This window comes from Ambystoma mexicanum, chromosome 1p, assembly GCF_040938575.1.
Source record: "Ambystoma mexicanum isolate Mex_15411 chromosome 1p, UKY_AmexF1_1, whole genome shotgun sequence".
NCBI classification, from domain to species: domain Eukaryota; kingdom Metazoa; phylum Chordata; class Amphibia; order Caudata; family Ambystomatidae; genus Ambystoma; species Ambystoma mexicanum.
In genome coordinates this window covers 1,240,189,116-1,240,210,404 of record NC_090921.1, presented here as the reverse complement: position 1 = coordinate 1,240,210,404, position 21,289 = coordinate 1,240,189,116, and the positions used below count along the sequence as shown (strand labels likewise).

Sequence of the window (21,289 nt, the reverse complement as noted above, 5' to 3'; positions counted from 1 at the left end):
ATTGGCGCGCACCCTGTCGGACCACTCACTGATCCGGCTCTCTATGGATTTGGGCGTGCCCGCCCCTACAACTCTTGGCATTTTCAAGTCTTTGGCCTTACAGGACATAGTATTTAAGGCTGATATATTGTCCGACATCCAGTCCTACTTCGAACTTAATACACCTCAATCTACCTCTACAGGGGTCCGGTGGGAAGCTTTCAAAGTCTTCATCAGGGGAATGTCCATATCTAGGGAGGCGGGAACCTTCAAGGCCATTAGGGCCGCCCTCGCCCGCTCTGAAGCCAAATGACGCGAACTTGAGCGCTCATCCTACGTCTCATCGCCCCCCACCCCCCAATCGACCCCCTCGACTCTATCCCAGATCAGCAAGGAACTCCAATTTTTCAATGAACAAGCCACCAGGGAAGTCCAATATTTCAGTCGCCCACGGGCGGCTCGTAGATATGGAGAGGGGGACAGACCTGGCAGGACACTGGCTACGTTGGCCAGGGGTGAGTGGGGCCAGACCCAGATAACTCCTGGGGTCGAAACGGTGGTCTGACCAACATAGTCTGGAGGCCTTCACGGACTTCTACTCAGAGCTGTACACACACCCTCCCGAGCACAGTGGGTCCCAAATGCGCGACCGCCTTGAGCAGATCCCCATGACTCTCGTCTCCCCCGCTACCAGGGACCGATTGGATTCCCCCCATCCTGCTGGATGAAATAGTTGAGGCTATATCTAAATTCCCTAAAGGAAAAGCACCTGGTCCTGACGGGCTGACAGCTGAGTTTTACCAGGAGCATGTGGCCATCTTGGCTCCCAGGCTGCTTGAGGTTTGGAACGAGTCACTTCGGGCGGGCACTCCCCCCCCCCCCCCCCCCCCGTTGCTGTGCGAGGCCACCATCACGGTCCTGCTCAAACCCGAGAAACCCACTAACGAATGTGGATCATATAGGCCCCCCACATTGATGAATTTGGACACCAAAATCTTCGCCAAAGTGATTGCCAACCGCTTCCTCCCGGTCATCTCGTACATGGTCCACGAGGATCAATCGGGCTTTGTACCCGAAAGATCAACATCCCACAACATTAGGAGGCTGCTTAACAACATGGCACGTATTGACCAAGGGGCGAGTGCGGTCACACTGGATGCCCAGAAGGCATTTGACATGGTGTCTTGGAAATACATCTGGTTGGTCTTGGAAAATATGGGGGTAGGGCACAATATGATAGCATACATTAGGTTACTGTACACTTCCCCGGTGGCCAGGGTGCGAGTTAACTCTCAGACGTCCGGTCTGTTACCTCTCTTCAGAGGTACCCGACAAGGCTGCCCGTTTTCCCCGATCCTCTTCGCCTTGGCAATCGAGCCGATAGCCGACTACGTCAGGGAGCGGCATATGCGGAGGGGGGTGCGGTTGAAGGACTCCCCTGAGATCATCTTGCTGTATGTGGACGATGTGCTAAAGAGACCCAGCTGTTCATCTGGACCCGATCCTACGTGACGTCACCCGCATAGGCACATACTCGGGGTTCACAAATCATACGAAATCTGAGATCCTCCCCCTCACTAGCTCCACGATGCAGCCCACCACCGAGTACCCGCTCCGTTTGTGCCCAAATGCGATTAAGTACTTGGGAGTTCAGGTGTCCCTCACCAGAGAATCGCTGCTAGCAGACAACTACCAGGCAGTAGCCGAGCAAGCCGGGGCCAAAGTCATACGCTGGCGTACCCTTCCACTATCACTAGCCGGCAGACTCTCGCTGGTAAAAATGATCCTCCTACCCAAGTTGTTGTACATATTTGGTAATGTTCCTGTCTGGCCGGGTAGGAAATATTTTACGAATCTGCATAAATTGTTTGCCCAATTCCTATGGCACTCTGGCGCGGTGCGTAAAAAGTGGTCGGATATGTCACTACCCTACGACGGGGGGGGGGTTTCACAGCCCCAGACTTGCTGCGATATTGGACTGCTTCACAGGCGCAGTTCGCATCTTACTGGTACCCTGGGCCCCCACCTCGTCCCCACGTCAAACTTGAGGTTCTGGCAGCGGCAGGCACTGATGTCATGTCCTTGATTCTCAACCGGCAGTATGTGCCGGACTCTCCCATTGGTCCGGACCACGGTTCAGGCTTGGGGCCAGATATTCAAAACCTGCGATGAGGAATGTCCGTACTACAAATGGCTCCCCGCCTGGAGGTTTCCCGGGCTGGAACCCACGCATGACACCGCCCTGGCGCGCCATTGGGAGGCCCTGGGATACCGCGCCCTCACCGATTTTTATCCAGAGGGACAGTTTATAACAACGCAGGCGTGGAGGCTGGGGAACTCGGGTTCTGTTCTGGAGCTCCTGCAGTTCTACAGACTCCGCGCTGCCTTCCGAAATCTATGGCCTATCTTCCCCATCGAACCTCTGGACTCTCCTGCGATTGCTAACATCGCCAACTCGGCTGGCGCCCGCGGGGTGGTCTCCTCATTATATAAGCTCCTCTTGTCCTCGCCCTCTCCATTCCCTTCCAGGGCCCGTGATGACTGGGCCTCCGAGTTGGAACTGGCACTTACTGACCAACAGTAGGAGAAGATGTGTTCCCATACTAGCAAAGTGTCACTAAACTTCCGCTACCGCACCATACAATATAAACTGCTTAATAGGCTGTATTACACTCCAGGTAGAGTGTCTAGGTTTGCTGGCTCCGATCCTCGGCTGTGCCCTCGCTGCGGCGCGGAGGGCGCTGACCACTTGCATATGTTTTGGAGCTGCCCGGAGCTGGCCACATTCTGGAGTAAAGTCATGGAGACACTGTCTGAGATCACTGAGGTAGACCCTGACCCATTGGGGGTTTTGTTTGGAGTGTGGCAGGCTGGGGGAGCGGGAGACATTATTAAATTCTTAAATGTGAGCTGAACGTGTGTCCTACTAAGCTGGAAGAGCCCCAGCCCCCCTGTATTCCAGAAATGGTTAAATTTACTCACCTGGTCCCGAAACTGCGAGGAGTTTCTGGGTATGCTCCCAGTACGCTCTCGTCCTCGCAAAACATATGGACTGCATTCAACAGCTACTTCATTAGCTTAAATGACACTTCCTCTGTGGATGAATCCCCCTGACGTCCCTATTGCTGTTCGGCTTCTTGGGGCCCTGTGATATGTCAGTATTCTACCACTGTTACCATAATTTTGCCTATATGCTCCGTATTCACCTGTATATGCAACGAATTTGTGGTTATTGCTCGGATGTGTGTATGCCAGTTGCCTCTGTCAACAAAAGTTAAAAAAAAAAATCTTTGCACAGAGGGGATATTCAGCGCACTTCTGAATTCAACCAGGGCATGTTATTGGGCTTCTAAATTCGAGGAAGGCACATTTCTAAGGTCAAGTTTGCACAGACACGATATTAGGCACACTTCTGAGTTCAACCCGGGCATGCTGTTAGACACTTCAACATTTCTAAATGCAATTTTGACATGGTTATGCTATAGGATAGGATAGAATCTCTAAATGCAATTCTACCACAGATATGCTACAGGGAACGCTTTCTAAGTACATGCCACAGATATGCTATAGGATGGAATCAATCTCTAAATGCACTTATACCACCAATATGCCACCGGGAACACTTTCTAAATGCAATTATGCCGCAGATATGCTATAGGACAGAGTTTCTAAATGTAATGATACCACTGATCTGCTACCGGGAACACTTTCTAAATGCAAGTGCGCCACAGATATAACGAGTTTACAATAGTCAAGTTTCCATGGTAGAGTAGTATAAGTAATTGCTTCTGGCCCTGCCCTTTCTACACTTATTGTTGGCTTCTTGCTTCTCCTGCGGATACCTGCAGATACAACCTGGAGCCATCCTTAGCCACAGGGGCTGCACATACAGAGGGCTGCCCTGGGAGGACTAGCAATGAAAGGTGGACCCTCCTGTCGGGATCAATCATGGGCGGGCAGAGGGGAGGGCTGAAGGGGAATCGGGAAGTAAGGAAACTGGCGAAGGGATGCGGGCTAAGTGGGCACAGGGCAGATTCTACACAATTCTGGGCCAAATGATAAACTATGGAGCAGCTCAGAGGCACTCACCTGCGCATTCACGAGTGGAAAGGCCTCCGCACAAGCGCACCTCTAGGATTACATAACTCTGCGTAGTAACTGCAGTACCACCCGGGTCTCATGGCCTTGTTACCCTTGGCAGGGACTTGCTTGGCTGCTATTTCAACAAGGCTTTGCAGCATAGTAAACCTACAGTGGTGGATGATGCCCTACCAAAAAAGCATAAGATATTTCTAATATATCCTTAACAGACTATCTAAATCCTTGAATCCAAGATCTTAACATTCTTCACTGTACTTGGGCTCTAGTTTAACACATTGGATTTATGCTTGCTTAGGTTGACCTATTACTGTCCAATTTGATTCCCCTCTTTCACCATGAATTTCATTGCTTTCAGATTATCACCGATGCCTTACTGCTATGAATGGTAAAGGAGCAGACCCCTACCCTTGCGAATGGTACCACAAGGTGTACAAATGTTTGTGTCCAGTCTCGTGGGTAAGTAACGCACAAGGAAAAATGTAGCTTACTCTAGTTGGCATGGAATATTTAACTTAATAGCCAACTCCTTTTTATATTGTATCTGCACCACAACCATAATCTTGTTGACGCTCAGTAATATGCCTGTTACCATTTCCCGTTTCTTGTTTACTCTTGTCACCAGAGATTTTCTTAAACTGCAGACTTCATTGGAGCATGCTGTCGTGCCTCCAGATGGGAGTGGAGTGCGTTTACTAGACCATTTTCATTCTTGGAGGAGGGGTGAATCTTTGTTGCTAAACCTTCTACTGTTACTGTGCTAGGGAACCATACATTAGCTATGTGGGGGCTTTTCTGTTCCAGGTTGATTTTTTTCTTCGTTCACTCAGCTATTTATACCAGCATGCGTAAAGTAGCTCTTTGCTGCTCAGGTCTTGTGGTAAATTAAAGGGTTCAAACTCTGCAGCACTGTGCAGAACACCCTGATATGCGCTTCATAGTTTCAGGTGAAGTTGATATACAGCGAGTAGGACCACCATATGCAATTTTGGACTACAGGTGTAAGCAAAACCAGCCTTTGGTATAAGTCTGTACTATAGTTTTTGGTAGCGAGCAGCCAGGCTTATTTCAAGAGGGAATGTGAGCAGTAAAAGATGTTATACAGAGGTCTTACAATCACAGTGGTTCAAGTAGACACTTCCACTGAAGGTTTCTTGGTAAACACATTTTAATGTATTAGTCATTTAGAAAACATTCACTAGAAGGAGGCAACGTAATATCATACACATACACACTTCAGTACCAAACCAATACGTTTCTGAGTAAATTAGGCTCCCCTGAAATAAGAGCAAAATGGCATTTCAGTCACTTTAATAGGAGTACAAAGGCACAAGTTAATAAAATAGATCACATAATTTCTTGGGCAGTGCAAATGGCTTTAGTTCACTAGAGGGCTCAATTCAGTTGAATAGGTCTAGGACATCAATGGGCTAGTGTTTTGGATAGGAAAGAGCAGTTCTTGTAATAAACGGTAAAGTCTTTGCCAAAGTACTCAGTAGTTTGTACGAAAAAGAATCATATGTTGGGTCACAAGCTGATAAGGCCTGCAACTTGGGTAAGTTCTCATCGGCTTGGCACAGTACCTTTTTAATATGAAGCTGAAGACGTTGGTTCCTGAAGATCTCACTGTTCCTGAGCCTGTCGTGGGGACAAGAGGGAGGACATCGGGGGACTCCTGAACTGCACAGGGACTGGTGAAACAAGCTGGTAAATGGAAGGTCTTCGGTTCGAGTAGCTGTAGTCAAGCACACAAGCTGCTGTCCTCCCCCCCCCCCCCCCCCCCCCCTCATCCCCCAACCCGGTTTAAACCTAACCAGTAGAGAATGGTATCCAAGTGGATTACGAGTTAATTGGTCCCACCAACTCAAAGGGAGAAGTCATCCTTGAAGGGGCTCTTCGGACCTGCAGCAGGGCTTCACTGGGCAAACAAACGGTCCAGGAGTTGCAGCAGCTGTCCTCTTCCACCTCGTCTTCGGTTCTTTCGTTCCAATGATCGACTCTGCCTTCCAAGCCATGCTCTTTTTAAACTGTTTTATCCCTTTCATTCCAGCCTAGCTGTCACTCACCCAGCCGGGTTGCTGTTCTTGCCGGACAGCCAGCCAATCGCACCAGATTGCATTTGAGTCTCGTAGGAGACTAAGCACAGGGAGTTTCGGGCACCTCCCTCACTTCCTGCCCACCCCAGACACTCGGGCGCAAGAGGCAGTCTTGTCCTGAAGCCCGCAAAAGCCGTAGGACAAAGGTCCCAAACCTGGGTTGGCTCGCAGACAACTCTAGAAGGACCTTTTCCAAAAAAAAAAAAACGGCAAAAGAAGGCTGATCTGTAAGGGGTGCTTAAGGTGCCATCTATGGCTCCCTTGATTTTTTTTTTAGCTCCGGTGTTCGTGGTCGGGGGAAAAATCATGGTAGTGCATTGTAAAACCACTGCCACCAGCCAGAAAGGGTAGCACTTGACTGCTACATTGGGTTTCTTTACACAGGGGATACATAACCCCTCCAGGACTCTATAGGAAGATGGTGTGTGCTGGGTCTAGAAATTTTGAAGACATTTAACCTTACATTCTCTGGGAAACTAAGGTATTAAACCTTTTGGAAGTCTAAAAAGACATCCCTCTGTCACTGCACTGAGGGTGCTGTGTAACACACGAAAAGATGCCTATGGAGTTATATGAAACTCCATAATCAAAGAACACAAAAGTAAAACGCACCTCAAAATATATGAAAGAGTGATGGGAGGGGGGAGAGGGCTCCCTCTTTCCAGGTAAAAAAAAGTCCTCTAAATCCAGCAGTTGCTGGGGGTCTCTAGGCAATTAGCACATTTATTTCCATTTGTATAGCGCACTTGCAGCCCAGAGGCATCGGGGCGCTGTTAGAAGAGACGAATAAGTGGTGACTTGTGACACAGTGGTCTCTTGGGTACAGATACATTGTTAGTGGGTGACGTCATATGCTGATACAAGGGTTACATACATCAATAGAGTTTACATAGCATACTTGGTTTTAAATTATGCATCACAGTCCTTATTACACAAAATGGCGGACTCATACAATTTAAACAAAGCTTGGTTTTGATTCCTTTGCAGAAAACTTGGTGGGACTCTATTTTAGGTGTGTGGGAAGGGCATTCCAGTGGTAGGCGGCCATCGTGGGAAAGCTAGTGCCACCGGTGCGGTCTTTCCTTGTCTTGGGAGTGCCAATCATGTTCGAGTAACCTTGTTTCAAAGGTCGGGTGGAAGTATATCTGGAGATTCTTTGAGCTAGGTAGGGGGGGTGCAAGATCATGAGGCATTCATGCGTGAGGGCGAGTTTTGAAGACCAGTCTTTCTTTGAGAGGCAGCCAATGTGGTGGCTTTTTTTTCTTCTCCTAGAAGTTCCAGTGATGCCATAAGGGTGTTTTGGAGCTTAGCCAGGTTTTTACACGAAGTCCCCACGAGGAGGGCATTGCAATAGTCCAGCCTGGATCCAGTTATTGCCCTGGCAATGGTCAGGCAGTTCTGTCGATAAAGGTCATGCAGCGTTAAGAAATTGTAGTATGCGGATGAGGAAGCAATGGCGTTGACCTGCCTGTCCATGGTCAGATCAGAGTCTAGGTAAACTCGGTGTCTTAACATTGTATGAAACCTTGATGGGAATGTTGTCCATGGTGAGGTACTGCTGGTCAAGATTACCTTGGGTGGAGGGTGAGACGATTAAGTTCAGTTTTCTCACTATTAAGGCACAGCCAATTATCTGCCATCTAGGACTGAATAGTAGAACATATGTTGGTGAGGGTAGTCATCTTCCTGGTAGTTGCCAGTGAGTGGGATCAGCACCTGTCATCCTCATAGTTGATATACGAGATGCCCAGGGAGTCGAGGATGCTGAACAGAGGCCTAGTGAAGAGGTTATAGAGAGTGGGCGCAATGCAGGAGCCTTCTGGGACTCTGCATTTAATGTGGCTGAGGGTGGCACAGGTTGTCTCTGAAAAGACTTTCATGGCCCTTTCTTGAAGGAAGTGATCCAGGCGCATGCTTTGGGGGAGAAGTTGGCCGCTGCAGAGTGCCGTGGTCAACCAGGTCGAAGGCCGCAGATGGAGCAGGAGGAGCGCAGGTTTGCCTGATTCTGAGATCGTCCATTTGGATTTTTTTAGGTCTAAGAGGCCAGTTTCAGGCCGAGGAGACGGTTATCTTCCAGGAATATCTGTACTTGCAGGTAGGCTGCTTTGTCTAGAATGTTTAGTAGGAAGGACGGTGGTGATGGGCCTGTAGTTGCCTGGAATTGTTGGGTCAAGGGATGGTTTTTAAGTAGCAGGCTTACCCAGGCTTCCTTAAGTCCAGCAGGGACGTGGCCAGGTTGGAAGAATGAGCTAATGAAGGCAGTTATGAACGGGGCGAGGATAGTGGCTGAGTCTTTGATCCGTTGGGACGGGCAGGCATCGCCTTGCAGTTGGAGGGTTTGATGGATTTGAGCAGTGCTATTCTGTCTTGGTCACGTCTTTAAAGTGAAAAGGTGTCGGGGTTCGAAGTGGTTTCGGGAGGCCCAGTACAGTGTAGGTTGGTTATGAGGTGGTTGAGGGCTTTTTGATGTCCCCGGATTTTAGCTTGAAGGGTATTCAAGTCTAGCATAGCAGACTGAATGCTATTACACCAGCGCTCATCCGTGAGTAGCAACGGGGGTGGGGCGGATGACTTTTTTTCCAGCTCTCCGAAAATGGTGAATATTGCTCTAGATCCTGATTTGGCATCATTGATCCTTGCGTTGAATGATGAGGGTTTGGCTTGAATTATGTTAGCTTTATACGTTTTGGAGATGGCGTTGAAGGCATTCCTAGTGGCTTCTGAAGGGCTAGCTTTCCAGGCGGAGAGTGGCAGACTTTATTTTTTTAACGTAGGACCATGCGTTGGAATGTTGACTTTTTCCCTTAAGAGAAACTGGTGCAATGGCGCCCACAGCCTGGCTAACAATGTGTTTGACTAGCCAGGATTTCGGGGTTGTTGGAGAAAGGAGCCTGCAAGGCAGGCACTGTTAGGAAGGGTGCAATATTCTCTGCTGTCAAGCATTCTCCTTAACAAAGCCAACATCTCCTAATGGTTTTGCGTCTAATAAGCAGAATACACAAATGCTCCTCCTGAAGGTTCATGTGGTGAATGGAGAATTAACTGGAGGAACATACATGTTTCCTCCTGAATGACCGAATACAAGGAGCCCAAACCAGACGGTGAAGAAAATGTCAAATTAGTTGAATTGGTGATTTGACATTCAATCTAAAATTCCAGGCATGCATTCAAATTGACACGTGTGAAGGTATTGCTGCATTTACTGTTATGCCTCTGTGGTTCTAGAAGTTGAGTCAAAATTCAACCTCCGGTCTGGTATGGTTAATCCATGACATTGATTGTTCGTGCAGCCTTTTCTGGCCCACCAAACGTCACCCCAAACCCCACCCTCTCAATTGGTATCCTATGCTTCGGAAAAGAATGGAAAATGAAATCTAACCTACAATTGACAACCACCTTTTGATCTTGGCAATTGATGGGGAATTATGTAAATATAATTTCCCAAATGTATGCTAATTCTCTATATTGCTGATTGGAAAAGTGGTCTTTTGGAGTATTGAGAGTAGCCACATCGTGTCTGCTAAATTCTTGAGCATTCTTGTACATGGTGATGTCTGGATTCAATGTGATGAATTTCGTTTTTCAGCCTTTAACTATATCCATGGAATTTTTATTGGAGCATATCAGTGAATTAATGTTCTGTCGATAACAAATACGAAAGTTGACTTTGTGCATGACGCTCACCAAAAATTCCCATCTCGGGCACTTTCCTCTGGCTAGCAACAGGTAACTGAGCCAGCTAAGCCATAGCAAGCCAGCTCAGCAATATTAAGGAAAGCAGTGAGGGTATTTATAATGGGGGGGGGGGGGGGGGGCGAAGAGACGCAGGAATGGTTTTGGACAATAATTGCCCAGGTGGGCCACTGCACTTTTTCTGTGCAGAAAGTTTACTGCTGTTACATGTGGCTCAGTAGAAAACAAATTGTAACCATTTAAGTCACCCCTTTGTATTTCTCACACCCTGCCCCCCCTCCCCCCCCCCAGTCCCCACATGAGGCCTGCCTATGGCAAAGGAACCAAGCAGGTTAGGTCTGTACCGCCTTGTTGAATGTAGGGCAACAGTGGCTCGGGTACTTTTCACAACCTCACCAAGTTGCAGTGTCCTGCCAGTCCAGCTTGCAAGCCGAAGGCAGCTGCTTCTCCAGCATGGGGTCTGGCATGGATTCACATGCTCATGAATATTCCCCGTCAGGCTGGGAATCCTCGGTAAAGAAAAAATCAGTTTCGTTTCTGATCTCTTTCGTAGTAGTAACCAATCACTGATCTCTGCGTCATACTGACCACAGCCAATGACTGCCCTCTACCTAAGCCCTGCCTCTGGCAGCCATCTTCAGATTTTTACCGCACGTTCAAGTGTTGGGATCCTCGTGCTATTGCTCTCGAGCGTTAGTGCTATTTACGTTTTTCTCAAATAATTTCTCTTTTCGGTCAAAAGAGCCTCAAGCTCCACCGTTTCTTCATCCGATCAACGGGGACCCGTGTCGGATTCCTCTATGCCCCTCAAGATTGAAGATATCGTCGAGCCACGCTTTTGGAGGACTCCAGACGTTTCTCAGGCCCATCTCGGACATGGCCCAGGAGAAGGGAAGCTCGATGCCCGGAAAACTCTTCAGGGTCTGCCCTGGATGCCAGCTTCAGAATGTCTTTAAGGAGGACAAACACTCCCTTTGTCTTTACTGCCTACATGAGGACAAGACGCACGTGGAGAAGGACTGTGCGTTTTGTGGCAATATGTCGGAGCGGACCATGAAGGACCGCCATCAACGTCTCGCCAACTGGCTTGAAGGGAAGAGCCCGTCAGGCGAGAAGAAGTCCGAGCGGTCTTCTAAGACCTTTGAGGGCGCCCCGGCGACGGGGGTCCAACAGAAGGCCAAGCACCGCGAGTCCGGTGGCACCGGGAGCGCCGAACGGTCGGGCTCTACGGGTGCCAGGCAGGGCACATCCTCCCCGGCACCATCAACCACGAGCCAACGCTCTGGCTCGGGTAAGAGGAAGGCCGAGCACCCGGCGAAGCTCCTGGAGAGACCCCGGTCGAACTCGAAGGCCCCATCGGAGGGGGAGCGAGGCGGTGACCCTCCCCCCAAGGAGAAGGCGGTGAGTGCACCTAAGGTGCTGAAAGCCTTAATCCATCCGGCCAAGGCCTCTATCGAGACAGTCGCGGCGGCCCTGGCTCAGCCTGTGGAGGCTACACCAGTGGTGGCGACCTCGGGGCTCAGTCTCCCTGCCACCGCGGAGGGTGTCCTTTCAAGCCCATCGACAGGACCCCCGTGAAATCTCCGACTGAGAAGAAAAAGGGGGGACAGGAGGTCGTCGTGGATTCGGCTTCAACCTCTGAGGAAGAGCTGATTGAAGTTTTAAGCCACGGCGTTGGCGTGGAGGAAGACCAGCCCGTCGGGAGGGACCCCGACGTAGGAGACGACGAGAACGTCGAGGGTGCCGACGAGGCTCCTGACCGCCCGTCGGACTCCCCTCAACCAGTGCCGCTAGACAACTCTGTGGCCATTTTGTTGGCTATACAGTCCTTATGCTCGGAGATAAGGACGAGACTGCCGTTACCACCAACGGAGGAACCGCTCCCGATGGGGGAGCCAGGCCCTTCTGGGAGCCCTCCCCCTAAGAGAAGGATTCATCCTCCACCTCCTTTTCAGCCATCGCGCCCTGTTCAGCCCTCCTCCCGTCCACGACACGTGGGGATGATACGGTGACTGACACGGCCGCGACGGGTACAGACGACGAGGTTTACGACGAGGATCTCCCATCGCCACCACCTACCCGGGCTTCCCCGCCCGACGAGATTGGATCGTTTCACTCCATGATCACCAGGGCATCCGAGCTTTTCCAGCTCTGCCTGGAAGAGAAGAAGAAAGGTTTCCTTGATCAACGGCGCGAGGCCAAGAGGAAGACTGTCCTCGCTGTACCTTTACTGGACGATATTTGGGATGAGGGCCTCGCCCTCCTCAAGAACCCATCCACGACGCCGGCTAGAAGGGATCGGTACGAGAAGAAGTACCGGGTCCCGGACGTGGCCCCCTTGTGCCTTCGGGCACAGCCGACCCCGGACTCGGTCGTCTCCGTGGCGGCCAGGAAGAAAGCGGGGGGGGGGGGGGCGGCCTCTACGTCGACATCCCCGCCGGACGGCGAGGGAAAGAAATTAGACACGATGGGACGCAGTCATCTCGTCGGCAGCGACAACGATTAAGGCGGCCAACGCCTTGGCTATCGCAGCCCGCTACGACAGGGAGTTGTGGTACAAACTGGCCCCCCTGCTGGACTTCCTACCTGACGACAAGAGGGCGGAAGCCCTAGAGATGTTGCAGGAAGGAGAGGTGGCCTCGGACCACGCCATTACGATTGCGACGGACATCGCTGACATTGGATTTCGCCAGTTGGGCAACGGCGTGTGCCTTAGGCGGCGTGGATGGCTCAAGGCTACTGACTTCAGTCAGGGCGTTCAGACCAGAGTCTTGGACATGCCATTCGACGGAAACAACCTGTTTGGGAAAACAGTGGACGATTCCCTTCAAGCCATCAAGGCGGACACGGAGACGGCCCGGGCTCTTGGGGTTCTCCAGAAACGGCGGCCGGCCTTTCGGAGCGGCAGAGGCAAACAGGGTGCCACCAAACGTTCCGGCGGTGGATTTTCCACCTACCGTCAAGCGGCCCGTTCGTCGTCACAGGAAGCTTACAGGGGACGAGGCAAGTCAGGCGGACCCCGCCGTCGTCGACAAGGCGTCAAAGCCTCTTCGAAGCAGGACTGAACCGGCCGCAGTGGGAGGCCGGCTGGCGAGCTTCGTCAGCGTGTGGGAGTCCATCTCCGACCGTTGGGTGCTGGACGCCCTAGCTCAGGGTCACGCGCTCGAGTTTCTAAAGAGGTGCCGGCCCCCCCTGTGGCATCACGTCCCTCAACTTCTCTTGGAGGTAAAGGCGATGCTCAAGAAGGGCGCCATCGAGCTCGTCCCAAAGAGGCTTCGGGGCTCCGGAGTTTACTCAATACTTCCTCGTGAAGAAGACGGGAGGATGGCGTCCCATCCTGGACCTACGACGACTGAACAAATTCATCAAGGCACAGAAGTTCCGGATGGTCACCCTCCAACACGTCCTGGGTCAGCTGGAGGAGGGCGATTTCCTATCGTCGTCGGATTTGGAGGATGCCTACTTCCATATTCCCATCCTAAAGGGACACTGAATGTTTCTCAGGTTCGTGGTCCATGGGCGTCACTACCAGTTCAGAGCCCTTCCCTTCGGAATGAGGTCGGCACCCAGGGTGTTTACCAAGTGCCTCGCACCGGTGGCGGCGCAGCTGCGCCGAGAGGGGATCCACGTCTACCCCTACCTGGACGACTGGCTCATCCGAGCAAAGACGAAGGAGCTCGCCGTGGAGCACACGGCAAGGACCGTCCAACTACTCACGGACCTGGGATTCTCCATAAACTACGCCAAGTCCCACCTGGTGCCCGCGCAAGACGCACTGTTTCTGGGGGCGAAGCTCGACAGTGTCGCTGCTGGCCTCTCCGTCGGAGGAAAGGACGAGGGCCATCTTGGGCAAGGTGCAGCGGATGCTGGTTGCGGACGCGGCCAGGGTGAGGTCCATCAAGTTCCTCCTCGGAATGATGTCTTCTTGCATTTATCTCATCCGCCTTTGCAGGCTCCAGATGCGCCCGTTGCAGGAGTTCCTGGACACGCGCTGGATCCAGACGACGGGCAGCTTCGAGGAGAGGATCACACTCGACGAGAGTTTCCGACGATCAATCCAGTGGTGGGGCACCCGCGTGCATCTGACGGCGGGCATGGACTTCCAGACCCCCGGCCACCAGGAGACAGTGACCACGGATGCCTCCCTGGAAGGGTGGGGAGCGCACACCGAAAGTCTGCACGCGAGAGGCCTTTGGCTTCCGAGGGAGAAGTCCCTCCATATCAACGTCTTGGAGCTCCGTGCATTGTTTTGGTCCCTCGGGTCCTTTCTGCCGTCCCTCAAGGGCAAGGTGGTGAGGATCTTCACCGACAACACCACCATGTTCTACATCAGGAAGCAGGGCGGTACCAGGTCCCCAGCCCTGTCCAAGGAGGCGCAGGATCTGTGGCATTGGGCCGTCGCCCAAGGGATGTTTCTGGTGCCGTTTCATCTGGCAGGGATAAACACCATCGCCGACTCGCTCAGCAGAGAGCTGCGCTCGTGCTACGAGTGGGAACTACGACAGGATCTAGTGGACCGCCTCTTCCGACGGTGGGGCACACCCCAGATCGATCTGTTTGCGACGAACTCCAAGTGCCGGAAGTTCGCCAGCAGGTTTCCCCAGCCGAGGAGCATGAGCGATGCTTTCTCGTTCCCCTGGGAGGGCCTGTTTCTATACGCGTTCCCTCCATTGCCATTGCTGATCCGGCTCATCAACCAGCTCAAGAGGTCACGGTGCAGGATGATCCTCGTCGCACCTGCGTGGCCGAGGCAGATAAGGTTCCCGGACCTTCTGGACTTGTCAGCGTCCCCGTCAATCAAGCTGCCAGTGGACGCGGGTCTTCTCTCCAGGGAAAAAGGCGCCATCCTCCCATCACGACCCGAAGTCGCTGAACTTGCAGGCCTGGCTCCTGCAGCGTTAGAGTTTGGAGGATACGACATACCAGCCGACTGCAGAGAGGTTCTTGCAAAGGCCAGGGCGTCCTCAACTCTTAAATGCTATGGACACAAATGGAAGAGGTTCTCTGTCTGGTGCCACGCACAGAAGATTAACCCTCTATGGATTACGGCTCCCCAGGTACTGCCATACCTTCTGACGCTGGCCAAGGCTGGACTGGCGCACGCGTCCATCAAGATTCATCTTGCTGCGATCTCCCGATACACCAGAACCACGGGGCGGACGTCTTTGTGGTCTCATCGTCTGGTGAAAGAATTCATGAAGTGACTGTTCAGATCGTTCCCGCCGGTGAAGGCTCCGGCCCTGGCGTGGGAGCTCAACGTGGTGCTGACCAAGCTCATGGGACCTCCGTTCGAGCCTCTGCACTCGGCTCTGAAGTTCTTGTGGAGAACAGCGTTTCTTGTGGCTATCACCGCCGCACAAAGAGTGGGAGAGATCCAGGCCCTTTCCTGCAAGCCCCCGTACTTGAATTTTCACGACACGAGGGTAGTGCTCAGGACGCACCCCTCCTTCATGCCCAAGGTACCGTCGGACTTCCACCTCAACGAACCCTTGGTGTTGCCTGTTTTCTTCCCGTCGCCGGCCGAAAGGACTTTGCACTTGCTGGATGTAGCTAGAGCGCTGAAGTTTTACGTGGACCGCACGAAGTGTTTTCGGTCACAACTTTTTGTGAACTTTGGACCTGTCAATCAGGGGAAGGCTCTCTCAAAGGCCTCCATTTCCAAATGGCTCTCCGGCTGTATCATGTACTGTCATCGGTTGGCAAACCGACCGCTGCCTGGCCGTCCGAGAGCCCATTCCACCCGAGCGATCGCAGCTACCACGGCGTTCCTATCTGGTGTGCCCTTGCTGGACATCTGCAGGGCTGCTACGTGGAGGTCGACGCACACCTTCACGAAATTCTACTGCGTCGATCGGGATTCCAGGTAGGAGTCCAGGGTCGGCCAAGCAGTGCTGCGCAATCTGTTTGCCTAAGGTGAGCATGGTGAGGAGGTAAGAATTGCTTAATGTTGAGTTTGATGTAATGCTTAATGTTGAGCCTTTGCCACCTCCCGTGGTTGTGCATGTGTGTACTGCTATGTATTCTTTATTCATGAGCATGTGAATCCATGCCAGACCCCATGCTGGAGAAGGAACAAGTTACTTACCTGTAACTGTTGTTCTCCAGCATGGGTCTGGCATGGATTCACATGCGAACCCTCCTGCCTACCCCTCTGCGGCTCTTCACTTGGTCATACTGCCACTTCACGTGCTACCAAATCTGAAGATGGCTGCCAGAGGCGGGGCTTAGGTAGAGGGCAGTCATTGGCTGTGGTCAGTATGACGCAGAGATCAGTGATTGGTTACTACTTCGAAAGACATATCAGAAACGAAACTGATACTGATTTTTCTTTACCGAGGATTCCCAGCCTGACGACGGAATATTCATGAGCATGTGAATCCATGCCAGACCCATGCTGGAGAACAACAGTTACAGGTAAGTAACTTGTTCCTTATGTTGCCCACCAGCTGGCATGTTCTCCTAATGCATACTGTTGAGATGGATTTTCAGATTGATAGGGTATCTAATTCTGAGACTGCATATGAGGAAAAGGCACCACAAATGTGTTCAGGTAAATATTGAGGTTTCTGATGAAACGGGAAGTAAAATGGTTATATGGGTCTGATTTACCGAAGGGCTTAGACACAAAGATACTGAAGGCTCTGCGGAGCATTGGGTTGGCTGCTTTGGGGAAGAGAAATTGTAAGACGTTGGGTGACTTCTCTGTGCGAGGGGAAATGCATTTGACCAATGGAGATAACAAATGGCTTCTCGAGAGGCCCCTTTCTAACATATGCAGAGGTAGTCTTGAGATTATCAGAACTGTGGATTGTATACCAGAAGAACCAGAAACAAGTTACTTAATAGTGGGGGGGGCGGGGCATTTATAGGTTGTATAATGTAAGAAAATACCAGACTGAGTAAGTGGGAAATGGATATGGGCGTCTCGGCGGCGGGGGGGGGGTGTGTCACGGAATGCTAGGTTTCAATTGATTCAGTTACATTATTTGCATAGTTTATAGGACGCCAGCAAAACTGCAGATGATCTTCATTTTCACATGAATGCCCACGTTGTAGAGCGAGTTGCTCCAGGTTTCTGGCATGGTTTGGAAATGCCAATTCTAATTGCATATTGGGAAGGGCTAGTGGAGCGTCTCTGTGCTTTATTGGGTAGCACTGAACACCCAGCGGTCAGGTTATGGGGATTGCGTTCTGGGAAAAAAGATGCAGAACAAGAAGGGCATGATTCATGATGGTTCTGGCCAAACGAAGGGTGGCAATATCTTGGATATGTTCTAATGGGCCCATTGATTAAGACAATGGCTCCCGCATATACACAGATGGGGACTGGCAGAAATGGAATGGTACCCAGAAGAGTAAGGAGGAGTGGTGTTGGATTGGGATCAAATATTGAGGACTCTTCCCATGCTCGGGGATATGGTTGGTCCTTTATAGGCTGGGGTGATGGATAATAATGGGAGGCCAGCATGTGACAGTATTATGGAAACCTCGGAGGGGGAGGTGGGAAGAGTCGGTGGCAATGAGGGAGGGGACTTGGAGAGGGTGTGGGAGTCAACATGTTTGGGTTTTATGCTTGTTGCTTTACTTTTTTCCATTGCCTGTAAGCTTTGGATATGTCACGTTGGAATGAAATGATATATACATGCTTTTTCCGAAACCAGAGGCAACCCTAGTTGAACAGGGTACATCTAGCCAAGTCAACCAAGGTGTGTAGCGTAGCGTAGCAGAGCAGTAAGGCCTAGACCTGCGGATAATGGTGTAGTTCTACAGTTACACATCACCACTTTTTTTTTTTTTTTTTGTTTTTGTTTTATATAGAGCCAGGTTAGCTGTACAGCAGCTACCTGTTGGCTCCCCAAAGCATCTGATGCAACAGAAATGGATCTACGTGATGCTGCGGCTGAAAATGTTTGCATGTGAAATGTACGAACCACAAAAGGTTCTACGTTTTCCCATACAAAAACACGTTCATAACCCCATATAACCACGACACACCCCACTTATCTGTCATTGTATCGTGCTGTGTCCCTGCAGCGCCAGTTCCCTTTCACTTCTGTGATCTGGAACCGGCGGAACCGGCGCCACAGGGTTTTTTTTTGTTTTAACTTTTTACAATGCTACCACCCAAAGGTTCGCACTTTCGGTAACATTTTTCAGTTTTTTTTTTTGGACGGACGGACCTTGTTTTCTGTCAGATCGTACAAATCTACTAGTCTGCCATTAGCTGCATGTCTGGGATTCTGTTTGACATCTAGGAGGCAAATAAAGAATTGATAGTTCAACGTATGATATGGCATTTATAACGCGCCTATACACAAGTGTTTCAAGGCGCGACGAGGCAAGGGGGGGGGATACAAAGGGAGGACAGACAACGATCCTACTAGGCCAAGTGTCATTCAGTTTGCAAGTGCATGGGAAGGGGGGGTGGCGAGGAAAAGTGCCTGGGGGAAGGGAGCGGGAAAAGTGGAATAAATAAGAAAATAAATGGCCAGCTAGTGGCAAGTACAAGGAATTGCAGACAAAGTGCTGGTAGGGGGAACTGTAGGGATACAGAACAGTCCCCAGGTGCAGGGGTTGCCAGGGAGGCAGTGCAAGTGGGAAATTGGCGGGGCCTGGGCCAGAGATCAGAAAGGGTGGCCAGGTAACCCTAGCAGTTTGAGTCAGGAAATGAGCAGAGGAGAGGGGGAGAGAAAGCAGAGGCAACAAGGAAGGTTTTGAGGTGCTTCCGGAACTGGAGATGGTTCTCCTCGAGTTTCAGGGAGGCAGGAAGGCTGTTCCAGAGAGAGGACCCACGTTGGGTAGAGTTATTTCTGCATCTAGTTTTGGAAGTGTTTGTGCCCACCCTGACTTACACGTGTGAAATGAATAAAACAGACACTCCATGGGCAGGGAATAAGGCACAAAAGAGCAGTCTGCGAGAGTTAAAGAAAGTTTATCTAGATCTCTGAGCGCTCTGACCACATCAAGGTTACAACACATTTATATAGTACATCTACATCTTTAACATATGATGCTACGTTGGACCTGGATTGGTCAGCCGTGGTGGTGTCTTGGGTGCGGGCATCATCTCTTCCTCCCGGTTGGTTACTTGGTTGGCGGGAGGATTGACGTCAGACATTTGTGCTCCGGATGGGTGAAGGTCAGGTCGCTGTGAACACGTGGTCACTATCTAAGCTAAGAAAATACATTCGGAGTAATGCATGCACTAAATAAGTTGTTCAAAAGACTCTCTAGTGTATCATTGCCGTTATACAAATCACTCAAGGGTTTATACCATCTACACATTTGGGTTATACAGGTCACAGGTTTAAGGGCCTTGACCACTATAATACTGTCATTGAACTATAGGTTTAGTTTCACAAGAATCGCAGGTATGTGGCACTTGTTAGTGTTAGGCACGATGTACTGCAACAGGGGTCTAATGTTAGTTGGGGGTCTGCTGGGTGGGCTTCATAGCATGGTTGTCAGTCTGGCACATGAAAGGGATGCCTTGCAAGGGCACAGTTAGAATGGCAAGTTTCAACTGGCAAGGATAAGAGGGCAAGGACACTTTTGTGGAGATAAACGAGCTATGTGCTTGGCTCATGTTGGTTCACATGCGGGACAGTGATCTCAGAGGAAAAGGGATGTTACATTTATTATTTGTTGCAAGCAGCTCCGACCTCAGCGTGAGAATGGGGCTGCAGAGTTTTCCAGTTGGAGTGGGGGCCATGTGCTCCGAGCTACAGCGGCGGGCAAAAGGGAGAGATGCTTTTTGTACTATCGCAATGAGGCCTTGTTACCAAGATGGAGTCGGAAGGGGCTACAAAAAATGGATGCCCCGTGTCCTGCTCGGTGGTCCCATCTGTGCAAATCTAACCAAAAGTTAGTATTGCATAAGGGCGGGTGGCATACCCACCACTAGAGGCACTTGGTCCAAGATTTGTACTGAGAGGTAATGGTAGAGGGGCCCATTGGCCCCTCGCTCCCACACAGGCTAGGTTTGTTGCATGCTATGTATTAGCGGCTCAGTCTTCCGCAACCTCAAAGAACAAGAGGTGAGCAAGTTTGCATCCGAGATGGCAGCAGAAAGACAAATGTGGCAGTAAAGAGACTAGCTGAATTATAATGCATTAAAAAAGCTAGGTATTGATGAAAACTGACAGTAAAATAACTAAATAGGATTGGGGAAACCAATTTTAAAGAAGTTTAAAAAAAACTAACGTACAAAAGAGCAATACATGAATAGACAAATGGGTGGAGGGGGGGGAGAAATGTTCAGAGGTTGCTTCAGCTGAAGGAGCAGGGCCCACATATATATTGTTCCCTAATGAAGCGCTGTTTGTTTTTAAAACATTGACCCTGTATATTTTTGCCAACAGATCCTTTACTGGGAGTTTGTACTTACCAATCCATTTTTAATAGTAAAGCTGAGTGGTCACTATCCAACAATAAGTAGTACTTCACATCCCTTATTAATTGCCTGTCTTCAGCTGTAACCAGAGGAAAAAACAATTCTGGAACCAAAGTTGGCCTTGCTGGAATATAATTGTGGAATCGCCAGTTTGTGGTTCTTAAAGATAATTCCAATATTATATAATCCGCTTGAATCCACTATGTCATCAATAACTTGGAAAGATGATATTTTAAGCTATAAGTAACTAAATTACGGTCAAAGAGCCCTTCTGGTGGAGATTTCAGTTTGGAATTAAAATCTCCCCCTATGAAATTCAATATAAATGGTCTATGTAGTTTTTTAAAGGCATTTTTACTTTGGTTTGTGAATTATAACAGTTTATATTTCACTCTTACTTCTGACCACACCATTAATTCAGCAGCTTGATTGCTGGCGCGTTTAAAGGGAGAGCAGATTACTGTTCTAAATGATGGCAAAATGTCTCCCTAATTTTTTTCAAGGCAAAGGCACTTAAAGATATACGATCCTCAAAATGAGGGGCAGTAGCCCAGGTTTCCTGTAACAAAACGCTTTCATATGACCGCTCTAGTGATGCTCCCAATCACTGCTGTGTCCAAGAAGGAAAATGTGTGGCAGAAAGTCCTGAGGCAAAATGTACACTTCGCAAGACCTTAGTAGGAAAATTGTTTCTTAGATTTCTGCACATCAGTCCACCTAATCCACACAATATAATGGGGGGCGGGGGGGGGAAGAATCATTCTTCTAGTGAGTAGTTCCTGGCAGTTACTATATAGTGCAGGCCTATAAAATGCATGGGGGGAGGAGGGGGTTGGGGGTGTGGCGTTGGGGAGACATTCAATTTTTAGGACCTCAGCAAGGTAATGCTATATTTGAATTAAGGAGCTTGGACACAATTGGAGGGTTATTAAATGTTTTAACAGTGCAGTCTTTGATTTTTAAGAGTTCGATCAACCGAGTGAACAAGTCTTGCCAGAAGTAATGATTGTGGGTTGAAACTTTGACCCCT

The 21,289-nt window shown here is 50.2% G+C and overlaps 1 protein-coding gene across 2 annotated transcripts in view; it reads left to right on the top strand.

The window, feature by feature from the left end:
* Positions 1 to 21,289, top strand: part of LOC138452573 (cytochrome c oxidase subunit 6B1-like) — a 73,112-nt gene that overhangs the window by 48,189 nt on the left and 3,634 nt on the right. For both annotated transcript variants that reach the window (XM_069605004.1, XM_069605006.1), the window contains exon 3: positions 4,436 to 4,536. In XM_069605004.1, coding sequence (XP_069461105.1) covers positions 4,436 to 4,536 — 101 coding nt within the window. The remainder of the gene's footprint in view (positions 1 to 4,435; positions 4,537 to 21,289) is intronic.